General features: G+C 30.5%; 1 protein-coding gene across 5 annotated transcripts in view; it reads right to left on the bottom strand.

Annotated features, from left to right (window-relative positions):
• Positions 1-14408, bottom strand: part of LOC144849908 (uncharacterized) — a 95774-nt gene that overhangs the window by 6489 nt on the left and 74877 nt on the right. For 4 of the 5 annotated variants that reach the window (XM_078707020.1, XM_078707018.1, XM_078707022.1 and 1 more), the window contains 10 exons: positions 12334-12396; positions 9253-9351; positions 5973-6074; positions 4979-5056; positions 4768-4801; positions 3977-4053; positions 3636-3660; positions 2877-3172; positions 2432-2456; positions 1537-1750 (listed from right to left, as the gene is read on the bottom strand). In XM_078707020.1, the coding sequence (XP_078563146.1) occupies positions 1537-1750; positions 2432-2456; positions 2877-3172; positions 3636-3660; positions 3977-4053; positions 4768-4801; positions 4979-5056; positions 5973-6074; positions 9253-9351; positions 12334-12396 (1013 nt within the window). The remainder of the gene's footprint in view (positions 1-1536; positions 1751-2431; positions 2457-2876; positions 3173-3635; positions 3661-3976; positions 4054-4767; positions 4802-4978; positions 5057-5972; positions 6075-9252; positions 9352-12333; positions 12397-14408) is intronic. The other variant, XM_078707021.1, reaches the window with a different exon arrangement.

The following is a 14408-nucleotide window of genomic DNA, read 5'->3' as shown; positions in this document are numbered from 1 at the left end:
AAGGTAGTGATGTAAACAATTTGTATATAAATCTACCACAATATCCCTCATATCTTTAATATGTATCCTAACAGGATGGTTTATTGTTAACACTTTGACTGCCAGAGGTTTTTCCAGTTAGAAACTGCCACCGCCAGCGTTTTTAGCCCAATTCGATGTTTTTATTAAAGCTGATTGAAACCATGTATGTGATCTGATTTATATGTAATTTAGACTAAAATAATCATAAAGATTTTAGGTTTACAATGGTACCAAGAACGATTTTTAAATCGCAATATGTAAATCGTAATAGTAAAATGAAAGTAACCCACTTTTTTAGTTTTTCGTAGTTTCACGCAAGAAAGTCGAGATATTCGCGATTTTGTGCAAGACATCACAATATGAAAATATTCCCCGGTGAGATCAACAAACAACAAAAAAGTTACTTACACGGCACCGATAGGCCTATAAAAACAAGTTATCACTATCGAAAAATGTATTACATTTTATAAATCATAAATCTTACATCAATGTTTCGCCAAAATCCACATAGTAAAGACACCAGGCCTAGTTAACCAGGCCTAAAGTTGGTCCGGAACCGTTTTACGACTAGGCCTAGGCTAGCCTAGTACTACTAGCCTAGATAGTAAACTGATGATAATATCCATACCATTTCAAAACAAGTTTGTTGCGTGAAACTCGGTCACTTTCAGTAAAACACCAAAACAATTGGGTATACATACAATAATAAAATTAAAGACTTCATATTGAAAATGACTCCATTATTTTTTATTCAGATAACAAACAAACATGTCAATCCATAAAAACCTTTGTAATGCTTCGGCGGCATAGCTAGCGAGCGACCGATACACAATGCGCCAAGCCATCGCTCTACGCGCTACTGTGATGCGCGGTGTTTGTTATTTCGACAGGTACCATTTTGACAGTCGTTCGTAACCAGATTAGTTACTTTCAAATTGTAAAATATTGACGGTCCAGACCGAATATAGTGTTCATATTTATAGTATATACCAATAATTAACCTATCTACCGGATTTCGTAAAAAAACGCGAAAAACGAAGATCTTCGTGTTTGGCAGTCAAGCGTTGTGTTTCCAAAAACGAAGATCTTCGTGTTTGGCAGTCAAAGTGTTAATGTGTAATGTGATGGACTTAAGTCTACTCTTAACTCTCTTGCTGAATAACAACATGGTAGACATGTTGAAACTAAATTAAAGTAAATGATGTAGATTACCAATATCATCACAATAATCGCTATACCTGTTTAAAATAAAATAAATGTGATCAGCATTAACATAGAAAAACACAATCTATAGTTAAGCTACATGGGATTATAGGGCAGAATATATCTAGAATAATGATTTTTTATTTAATAATCATGCTTTATAGCATTTTAATAGTGAACAACATATTGATATTATCCTTAAATAATAATTCAATTTATGATTTTGTGTGTATAACATGATAAATGTATTCTTAATACACTAAGGTTTCTGAAAGTCTAAAGGTTTAAAAGTACCCCTTTTACTGTACTTACATCAACTTGTGCTGGGCGGTCAGGTTTCTTCGTTTTCTTGTCCATGTCAACTTTAGCGTAAAGTTCACTAGGGTCCTTTTCAGGTTCAACTTGTTTCTTTTTCTTGTCTTTTAAGTTGACCTCTGTGTAAAGGTCACCACTTTTTGCTTCGTATCTTCGTGTATTTCCTTCTTCCATTTCAATGGCAGGTTCAACATTTGCTTTGTTCTTTTTTCTGGAGAACATGAAATAAAGACATACATTACATAGCATATGTAAATATGTGAAGGTGATTGATCGAAATGGCATCACATTAAACAGATAATTTGAGGATCGAAAATTGTCAAATTGCCCTTCCAAGTAATATAACATTTTATATTGAGTGGTCAATTTAACACACACATCCAGTGAAATTGACGGTTTTAAACTTTGGTCAAAACTACAGCCTCTGTAAAAATAACTTTTTTCAAAGGTTGTGATTGGTCAAAAACTCACTGAAGTGACAGTATCTTCTAATCCCCTAATACAGTATTTTATTTTATACTTTTTTATATATTTATTTCAACACACATCAAACAGTAATAAAGATGACTTCATCAATTACAGTAAGTCTTGTATGAGGCTGTGGCAGTATGATAAGCCAGAGGCAGGATTTGAGCCACAGACCCATAAGCAAACATGCTGTGGTTGTAGTGAATATTCCACATTTTCACTGCTGACTATTCCATATTCTATAATCCTTACATTATTTCAAACTATTTAGCATCTCATATGCTTTTGTTTTGTCTTTTTCTTGATAAGCCTAAAGATATATTCTTTGCATTTAGCCAAATCTTATTGGATGGCTACTTGACTGATGCATTGTGGAAAAAGGACAAAATTGTAGTTGAAGCTGACAAACTAAATATATACTCACGAACTTGACTTTGCATTCTTGCTGGCTGTATAAAATAATTACAGAATGTAATGAACACTATATTTTCATGTCTATATTATCAGATGATGAAATCATGTAAGACTCTGCCTTTTGCAATACATTAGATAATCTTAGTTCTTATGACTACATTCTTTAGAAAAGATGATCAGATGACGAGATCATGTAAAACATTGTTTCTGCCTTTTGAAATACATTTTGTTTTTATAGTTAAATAAATAAAAAGTATTACTGAAAATAAATAGTTTCCCTCTGATAGACATTGGGGAGTTCGTATATTGATTATTCAGTAAAACAGTTTTATGCCAATAAGAAAATGGTTGTAATTGTGTTTGGTATCAAATGATATGTCAGATTATGACATGAATTAAGTTTCTAATGATGTGGCTATCAAGATAAATGATAATAATGAAACAATGATACTTACCATTAGTAACTGTAAATTTAGTATGGAAACTGAGAACTTTTAAACTGGTTGTCATTTCACAGCAATAGTGACCATCATCATCCTCTTTCACATTTGGTATCTTGAGAGAACCATCATCAGCAACCGTGAATCTAGAATTAGCATCTCCTGAACGAACCTGGAAATTCTTATTTCCCCCTTTCTTGTCGCATTTATACCAATCACAGTGTTGCACTATCTCTCCTTCTGCAAGTGTGTATTCAACTTGCAAACAACTGTCAGTAGAAATTTCTGCCTTTGCTGGCTTAACCTTAAAGCTTATTGAACAGAATTAAAGATAAAATGATCAACATGTTTAGTATACAGTATCATTCCTATAAACATAACAAAAACTATAATACTATATTTTAGGCGGCGAACAAGGCATTTTAGTAATTCTATTCCACAAACTTTTTAATTATTGTAATTAACGTACTAATGTCTTGTTTTATCAGTTTGTTTTTAATGTTTTTAATTTGAAGCTTTGTATAGTGAATAAATACTAGTAAATGCAAATCTTCACTAACTTTTGTTTTTTTTTTCAATTTGAAAATTCAACACAACACGCCGTAACGTTACGGAACACAGGCTTAACGTTTCTCATTATTCAATGTACTGCATACAATTTTATTTATTTTTTGATCATTTATTATTTTTATCTGTATTTCCACTAAAGTTTGTGAAAATAAAGAATAAAGTGAAATAAACTGAAACAGAATGATTGTAAATAAAAATACTTACGAACTTGACTTTCCACTTTTGATAGCTGTATAAAAACAATAATAAAATAAAAATTGTTTTTTTCTTTTCTTATCAAAATGAACACAAACAAACTATGATATTGGAAAATAGTTGATAATTATAGAGACATGGTGGTGGGTTTAGGTGGTAATAAATTATGTCAATGAAAGTTCAAATTGGAACAAGAATGGTGTGAGAATCTTGATAGTTGCCACACTGTGTCTGCCATGTGTTCAAACTCAAACACCTTTCCTCTGTGTCCAGAAATGGAATGGAATTATGATTAATTTTACAATGATTATAATAAAGACAATATTAACAATGATAAGACTTATATTTACCAGATCCGGTAGGAGATGTGAGACTTTTCTTTTCGCTTTGATGCTGATTGGAACCATCATCTTGATGATCATCATCACTAAACCATCCACAAAAGAGTATTTTGTTGAACACACAAATGTGATGTTCACAGATGTGAAGAACAAAAATCGCTCATATATATAATAAACATCACCCACAAATATTGAATATGGTTCACAAAAACAAAATACTACTATAATTATAATACTAGCATCACTGACAAATGAGATCATATTGCATATAATATTGTTTATTTTGATTAACTTGCTAACTTTATTACAAAAATAAATACATGGTTCATAATAAGTGCATTCTGCTACAACATTTTCTTTACTACATTTACTGACAATTTTGCTATTTTGACTACTCAAATAAAAAAATTTCAATTTCAATGCGTTTGTTATTTATAGGTCAACATAAACTGATCGTTAAAACAGAATTGGAAATATTAATTTCATAGCACTTCCCAAACTTGAACATGCGGTTAAATATAGGCTGCATGCAAATAGTTAAAAAGGCATTCTTTCTATTTATTATTATTATTATTTATTGCCAAAAACCAGTTACAAACAAACAAAAACACAGAAACTAAGGGAGTAGGCAGGAACCTAAAAGTGAACCAAATCACTATAACAAGAGTTCAGGTTCCGTACTCCCAAAGTAACAACAATGATTTACTAATTGTATAGCCATTTAGATAGAATGTGTTTCAAGAATTATTATGTTTGTAAAATATATTAAAAGAGAGACAAATGTCTTTTTTATAACTCACCCATTAGGTTTATTGTTTTTCTTCATACATAATTCTGATGGTAAAACAATAAATTGTAAGAAATGAAACCAAGAAATTGTTAAAAATGTTATGAACTTGACCAATTATATAAAATAATAAAAAAAAAACACTAAATTTTCCCTTTTCTGCCTGTTTCGAATTTATTATTTAATCGTCTGCAAAGCTTTACAAAAATGATTACTTCACTTACTTATAATACACAAGATGACTGAGCTAATAATGCCAACGCAACCGGTGATTATCAAATTTACAAACCATGCCAATATTTCTGTTATGGAAAAAATACATTTGTATGAAAGGTTGATCAATGCACCTATTCCATGATGGAATCTTTTTTTTTTTGCAAATTAAAGGCAATATGTGTTAATTATATGGCTTCTTATATCACAATATTTTAGTTTGGTTGATATTGCTGATCATTAGGGACCCTCAGAGGTTCACAAGACAAATATATACACAAGATGCTCTACATAAACAAAGTCTTATTACAAGTCTTTGGGAGTGGAGTAATTTGGTCCCTAGAAAAAATCCTGACATGTGACGGGACTTGAACCCTTAGAGTGGTAGCCAAGCATCATAACCACCAAGCCACAACTCCACTCCTTGATATAGTAGTAGTCCATGGGATTTAGCTGAAAAATCTCTTTTTGGAAACTAATTGCAAGAAAAGCATATCTCAGCAACCACTAATCGGAGAGATACACAATAGGGCTCAAATTGTTCAGAAACTACACATTTATATTCAGTCAAATAGCATGTTTTGCAAAAAATGGCGGATTCTAACATTATTGCCCAAAGGTCAATAAGGTTAGAATCAGAATAGAATTTTGTAAAACCATGCCAATAGACTGATTATAAATGTGTAGATTCTCAACAATTTGAGTCGATCATACTTTGTGTCTCTCCGATTAGTGGTTGCTGAGATATGGTAAATCTAGGTTAAAGGTCAATGTTAGAAATTTTTCATTAAAGGGCTAAAGATTTTGACACCATAATTAATTATCTGTGCCTAGCGGTTTCCAAGATATAGGGTATGTTATTAAGATTAAGCTACTTCCTAATGTCCAAAAACGTCCTAACATTGATAGTTAGTTTCATTTAAAAGTCTATTTCTCGTGGACTATAGTATCTATAATGTTTTGCCCTGTCAATTCATGAAAAAAAAAAAAAAATGATTCACTTACTTAATAAAGAAAGGACTACAATAATGATGACCACTAAACACAAAACAGCAGCAGCGATTAATAACCCATATTTAAACCATTTCCATGTCCCACATTCTAAATCTGTAAAGTGAAGGTGTTTTATAAGATACAGCAATCATAGTGGACTAAATCAGACGATTCCGTTAATTATGCCTTACACTGTATGTCTGGTGGGGGCAATGTAAACTTTGTGTGTTCTTGTAATAATTTCATGCTGATCTTTGTTTTTATTACGTTTGAATATGTCTAGCCCAAACAGTCAGTTTTTGTTATAGCAAGGCCACTCCTTTACAATGATTATAAAATAAAATATAAAAATGAACACTTAAAATACAAAAAAATCTTGATGAATAAATAAATAAATAAATTATACATACAGAAGTACTGCTGAAATGCAAAAAATAATAGGGCTGACCCTGGAACACCGCTGACCAACAACTGACAACAATTTATGAATTGAGCAGTCTGGTAATAAAGTATTGATGAATTTATCTATATATTTTTGTATGGTAAAGTTGTTGATTAATAAAATGTTTACAGTATGTCTGAGATTGTTTTCATTATTATTAGTTGGGGGGAGACGATGTCTTTTGGATTGGAGGAGTGATATTATATACCAAAATTACTTGACAAGAGTTTCATGTCTCGATTTAAGAGTCCTAATGAGCGGTAATAAGAGTTTCAGACCACTCTACAGTATATGAAGTGCAGATTTTCCCAGGAATAATTCAGAATTCCCTCCAATTTTGTCGGACTGTCACAGAGGATGAATGCCACACAGAATTCTAGGATTGTCGTATACTGTACAATAGGTATAAACCTTAATCATATCACCGACTGGGGCACTACTTTGTTTCAGGAGACTAAAGGGAAAAAAGCGTACAAAGGCTCTATTACAAATCTCATTAACATGGCTATCCCAACTTAGAGTTTTAGTGACATTAATACCCAACAGTTTACGGTTGTCAACAGAAGAAATTAAACTAGAATTTAATTCGTCACTTTGACGAATTATAGGTGATCATTTTTATCATTTTACTGAAATTAATTTTTTTTAAACATGCACGTACGTTAACATACGATCGGAAAATGTTGATGTATGCCATCCTATTATATGCTTATAGTGCTGAGTTGTGCCTATATGCCATATACAATATGTACAGTATATACTGTATATCTATATACAGTGTAGCATAGGTGAAATTACGGGACACACATGTTCTAATTTTTTGGCATGATGACGTTATCAAACTAAACTTTAAGATGACAATTTCGAAAGATAATTAATTGAGCAAAAAAACATAAGATTTGGAAAAAAAATTGGCACGTAGAAGCGCTGTGCGCGCTCTTTGAATTGTGTATAACTTTGACGAAAAATATGAAAAAACTACTTTTTCACTTCAACTGGCCATATGTTAACGTCACAACATCCGATAGGCTTAATTTTTATATGAATTAATATCTACATTTCATCAGCTTTCATAATAAATTATAATCATCAAGGTAACCTTCAATTCTGAAGAGCTGTAAGATATTCAAATTTACTGCGAAGGTGAAATTACACGGCCTACGTTATTCAAGTTTTTACGCGTGATGACGTCATTAAAATGAAGATAGTGTCAACTCATGATAAAGATAATTAATTAAGCAAGCACATACTGAAAGTTGTGCGAAATTCGAGCACACATAACCAAGATGCGCTCTGTTGAATGTGATAATCTACACAAAAAGATAACAAATCCTAATTTTTAAATTCAAGTGGCCATTTGATGACGTCAAAACATTTTGTACGTAAAATGTGTACATGAATTCATATCTACAACTCAATGGCTTCCAGAATAAGTAAAAAAAATCGGGGGTCATCTTGCATTCTGAAGAATTATTTTCATTTTAAAAAAGACCTATTTTTCACCATTTTCAGAACTTTTGTAAAATTAATGTGCGCATTTTGTCATTTTTAACGTGCTCGTATAGCGTTATTTTAAGTCGGAACTGACTCAAATTTGGTGAATGTACTAAGGATGGTGAGTAGAATGAGATTTGTAAAAAAAATTCATGTTTTTTACGCTTTTTAAGTATCGCGCGCGCAAAAACGCATTTTTGCGCAGTAATTTTTTGAAACACGCAAATGGCCTAATTCATGCTCTAAATTGATCAAAACTTAATTTTGAGCGTTTTAAATTTTTAACGCGCGATATCACGCGCATGAACCTACGTGCGCGTGCGTTTTTATTTGCTAATATTTTTACCCTTGATCTGAAGTTTACGTGTAGTGAATTTCATTAATATGTGATAATGAATTATGGAGATATGATTGATAATGTGATTTCGCAAAATGGCGTATAAATGTCGTCACGGATGAGTGATCACGCTGGAAAGCTTATTAGGATTAAGTTATATTATTTGAAAGATATTCTGAAATTTTTGTAATCATTGACATTAAACTTTTTGAGATAATTGTTACACAAAATAGTGTACAGAAACAATAAAAAGAAAAAAAAAAAAATAGATTTTATACAATAACAATAGGTGATCATTTTATTCTAAATGATCACCTAATAAAAAAAATAATAAAGATTTTATACAATAACAATAGGTGATCATTTTATTCTAAATGATCACCTAATTATCACCAATTCTAAAATTGTCATCATTAGTAGGATTCTTATGGAAGCTTATTTTCATCTGATGACACTTGAGATACAGTTTTCTGGTCTGTTTTGGGAGATTCCACTGTAATAATCTTTATTGTCTGCAACAACAAAATTTGTAGGCCTAGCTGGTAAACATCTGTAATGTATGAACATACACTAGCTATAGACCTAGCCTGGTGTTGCCTAGTTGCTGTATTAATTCTCTTTCTTTTTTTAGCAGAATACATTAATACAAATTTGAGACCATATTTCCGTTGAAAAGTTATGGCTCTTCCATTTGTTTTGCTTTCACGATTGCTCAAAAGTGGACGTGCACCACAGAAGGAAAACGAAGATATCAATACGTGCTGGTATTTATAGCGGCCATTTTAAATTAAAATCGACTTATATTTCACATTTTTACCATTTAAAGACGGATAATATTTAAATTTACATAAAATGCAGATTGTGACCTTAAATTAGATCGAAAAAAACGTAGGGAATGTGGCTTTAATTATTGTAGTTGATTTAAATTACTTGATACTATTATTTTCCAAGAAGTACTGGTGAAATCTCAATCTATACCTTTAAACAAGATAAACTTTTGAAAAATGTTTTTAACTCACCTTTTATACAGTAGACAATTAAAATTATGATGATACAAGAACAAATACCAGCAAAGACGGATAAGCCTATTTCCACTCCCTTTAGTTCTTCTGTTAAGACTAAGAGAGAGAGAGAAAAAAAAACAATTTGTTCAAGCTAAAAAAATTTCCTTTAGGAATCTTGATTTCTGTAAAAAAAATTAAACTGTTTTTGGTTAATTGGGAGTGATTCCGATTCTGTAATTATCAGGGTTAGTAATAATTGTGATGGTGATTACAAGTTTTCACAATCATGTATTGTGAATGGCTGTAAACACTTGCTAAGTCATATTTTATTAGGGTATATTATTAATTATACTTTGATAGTGAATGAACACATCCTTCTGATTGTAACCTTGTAACAGCCTCTCTGTTGAGCGTAGGTTTTCACTTTAGAACGATCTTAGACCAAATGAACAATCTTAGACAATGCATCAAACACTTTATTCAACTTTCAATGGCAACAGCTATGGCAACTTGCCCATGTGATGAAGATCACGATAATGACGCTGATGATGATCAGCTGTTGAATAAAGACTGACTGACGTTGATAAGATGATAATTAATTATGATGGTTTCAACTAGAAACAAAAGATAATAATTTTGTATATAACAAGCATTTACGTTTAAATAACTCTTATGGAGCTCCAAACATAACAATAACACTTCCGTGTAAATAGCTCTTATAGCTCTTATTTTAATAAACTCAATTCACCTTTAATAAATTTGGTATATGAGAAGTTCATTTTTAAGTAAATGTAAATGGTAAATCACTGTAACAAAAGTATTTTAATAATCAAACAAATTAGTCACAAATTAACAAAACCAAGACATTAATAAACAGACAATTATGAGTATATATAATATAAAATATTCACTAATTCAGTTTGGTAGCTTTAGATATATATTTTTTTTTATGAGGAAATTATAAATAAATGAAATAAAATGTACACACAGTAACAGTTCATTTGAAGTACCAACATGAAGTATTTAAAAAGAAAGGATTATGAAGAAATTATTCATTACAAAAAATGCTTGCTAGCATGATAATACATTTTTTTACCGTGGGGGGATTTACTAATTATAAATCAACATACCCTCTATGGGAAATATGATTATACTGTATGTTTCTGCAGTACCAACCTAATTATTAAATTAAGAATGATTTGATTTGATTTGATTTATTTTAGCATTGGTACATAAAAAATCACAGACATACAATTAAAATAGCATATATAAAAAACCATGAGACATAAGACCAAATAAAACAAGAAGATGCCAAGGATAACTCATAAAGGTCCTCTACGGACTTGTTTCCAATGAGGTCCTTTGAAAGAATTTAACAGTAAAAAAAAGGAACCGTACAAACAGGAACCAGAACAACGAGAACAGCAAAAAAAGACATACAATGAAACATGGCCTAATTATTAATAAAAATACTAACAAAAATAAATCAAAATATAGATGTAGAGCTTATTAAATACTTTTTAACTTTAGTTTTAAAACAACAAACAGTTTGTGATTCCTTTGTTAATTGGTAAATTATTCCATTCATTTCTTTAATAGCATTGTAAAAAAAGGTCACATGTGCCATTGGCTTAGTTGGAAATCTAAAATTAAAATTGCATCCCCTAGTATTGTAATTATGACTGTCTGAAATTCTAATAAAATGATTGCATAAATAAGGACAACAATGATTATATATTTTAAAAGCATGACAGACTCTAAGAAAGTCGTTTGTAATTTTGTTTTTAATTTTTTATTTACCGTAGAAGACCATGAGCAAACCGAATAATCGAACATCGGTTGGATTAAATCAAAACTAAGAATTTTGCGACAATGTGAATTAAGAAATGATGATTGGCGGTACAGAAATTTCAGTCTGCCGTTTGCTTTGTTTATAACAGAGCGGGCAATGACGTCATCAGATACATTTTGGTCAATCTCAATACCTAGATATTTGATAGACTTTGATCCATTTATAGTCGTTCCAAAGACATTTATATTGAATTCGTTGACTTTGCTTAATCTACGTTTAGAACCAACTTAAGAATGAATGATTTTTTTTTTAATTAAGAATTTTGTATAACACAAATAGAATATTTAATTTTATTTAATTTAATGAAGAAGAAATTAGTATGTATAAATGCAGGCGAGCACAAGAAACCAAAGCTAAAATGAATTGGGATCAACCAATAATTGAGTACTTTGTGAGCAACTACAGGGTGAGGGTACGGGGTCCAGGAGAGAATCTCCCTGGAAGCTTTGGATTTCTAGAGCAACCTAGGTCCTTTCATTCAGTTTCAGCGCATATAATGACAATATTAACACAAATATTAAACAAAAACAAAAAACCTTTTTATATACAACAATCACCGACAATCATGTTTTTGATGATTAAAATCATGAATAAAAAATTGTAACATAGAAATAAAACATCTTGCCAACCCAGTGGGTAAATAAAGGTGGAACAGTGGCTTAAACATGTCACTGTAAATACAGTTGCGTTTGTTTCTAATCTACAGTATGAGTTGTCCCAAACTTATTCATAATTTATATTAACGTAATAACTAATATTATGTAGCCATGTAATATTCCGAACAACTGTCATACTCATGCAGTCACTGTATCCATTTAACTTCACTTAAAACCTCATGGATGACAATGCATTATTTTAATACGATAAGCCATTATGTTTCAATATTTAACAATATATTTTTATTCATTTATAAACTACGTTACCTTTAAATTTTTGATAAAGACAAAATATCCAAATGAGATTCAAACTTTAATCTGCTGCATATAGCATGTAGATGCTCACCTTTAGACCATTCATTGCAACTTGTTTATGATCACAAAATTAAGTTATAAATGTCAAATAACATAACCATATTAACTGTGTTTCTATATCCCTACTACAATCAAATGAAAGCTGATGTTCTATAGCAGAGCATGAATGATGAATTTCAATTCAATTAATCTAATACATTATTTCAAAGTAAAATTTTATGAAATCCTACAGTAGTATTGTTGTATTTAATGGCATATATTGGATTGTCTCACCTGATTCATTACTAGGCTTAGGTGTCTTAGTAGTAGGCTTAGATGTATCAGGTGTATCGCTTCCTAAATGCAAATAAATTCTAAAAGTTCAGACTGATAGCATTATATGTGCTAGTTCATCTAGGATTTTTTGAGTAAACAATTTGATTTGATAATCTGCTCTCAAATATTTTAAAATGTTTTTCAAAGATGCACATTATACAAAATGCAAGGAGGTGTTAAAATTGTTTACTGTGTTGTTGATACATAGATTGTCAAAACAACACATGTTGCATTCTGTGTACAATACCAAATGCTGTCAGTCTAAACAAACTCAACATTTCATGTGAAGATACCACTTTAAGCTAATATAATACAATTCAAAATAGCTTTACATTCAATTGGTTTACAAAAATGTAGCAATAGCGTGGTTGAAAATTAAATGAAATAGTCATATTTAAAGCTACACTATTATATTAGAGAAAATTACATTGTGCACTACTAAAATAGAAATCAACTAGGTTTATCCTTTAAAGATGTACTGTCCCCCAAAAACATGAAAAATGAAGATTAATTAAATCAGACTTTGAATATGTTATTTTGTAGTTTTAATAAAGTTAATCACCTCCATAGAAAAAAAAACGAAAAAAAATTATGTTTTCACTTATAAAATGACAAAATAAATGGTTAAATTCAACCAAAAATCCATTGGCTGGCAGCCAATTTGACCATTTTTTGCTTTAAATTACATTTTTTCAGGTAAATACATTTTTTTTCCGATACAATTTTTGGTCAAAGTGGATAACTATTATGTTACATTAAAATGGAATATTCAATCAATTTTTTTTAAAGAATTATTTTTTCAGGGGGACAATACATCTTTAACATTAAGAACATTTATCTATGGCATGATGCAGGCTTGTGATGAGATAGCAAGTTTATGGTGTGAACATTGTACATGGCATGACACTGACATGACAAGGTGAAGAAATATAAACTTCTAACACTCAGCACTATTAATAATACACATCAAATTAAAAAGTCATTATTGTAAGTATTCATTTGTTTTATAATAAAGAATAAAAATGTGCACAAAATGCTATGTTATTGCAATCCAATTTGGATGTGTATTATCTTGCATAAGGTTGAAATAATTGCGACACAGGATCCACCCCAACTCCTCCAATCTCAATAAATGAAGCTTACATTCCACAAAACTAGGCCTACAGTTAGCTAAGGGCCTATGTTTTCTCACTGATATTAATAATCATAACCATAGCATTAATTAATGCATGCAGCAAGTAGAATTATAAAACATAGCAACCTGAATTCCACCTAATAGTAATACATTGACAAATGATAGTGTTGAAGCAAAGCAAAACTAATACTATACAGTGTTATTAATAATAGCAATTAATATTATCTTCAGTTATCAGACAGTTTGGGATGATGGATTACATTTGGTTTGTGCCTAATATTTTAAATTTTGACCAATAAAGTTAAGTCATAGAAGTTTAAAATTTCATAATCCCTAATTATATAATGCAATATAAAGGATTGAAAATAAAGCAAGCAGCTGATTGGTTAAATTGGAGTTCCAATGGTGACATATACAAACAAGACAACCTTAGGGAAATCCCCACAAAATGTCTACCAAAAAAGGTAATAACCATTTTAGTACTACATCAAGTTTTCCAGATGGTCCCTTACTAACATGAATACTCTATATGGATTTTATATCTTGCTTTTGTACATAGTCCATAAACATTGAATAACAGACTTGTACCAGGGAGGTGACCTCTAACATGATTATTCCATATTTGAAAATAAAAAGTCAATTCCTATTATAAGCAACTATATGACAGTCATTGAAAATTTGTTTTGTAAGCTTAGAAAATAATGTTTTAATATATAAAATGAGTGAAATGGAGCATGGAGGTATAATTTATTACCTGTATATATCTCCATGAATGGAGGTACAGTATAAAACATTGACAAATTTCAAAAATGTAATTTTTTTTTTAAATTTAGTGAAATAAGATTAAGAAGTATTTTTTTTAAACGCAGAGATTAACCAATTAACAATTAGTAGAAGT

The sequence above is a fragment of the Antedon bifida genome, chromosome 8 (assembly GCF_963402885.1).
Source record: "Antedon bifida chromosome 8, ecAntBifi1.1, whole genome shotgun sequence".
NCBI classification, from domain to species: Eukaryota; Metazoa; Echinodermata; class Crinoidea; order Comatulida; family Antedonidae; genus Antedon; species Antedon bifida.
The sequence above is the reverse complement of the archived record's forward strand: the minus strand, read 5'-3'. Positions and strand labels throughout refer to the sequence as shown.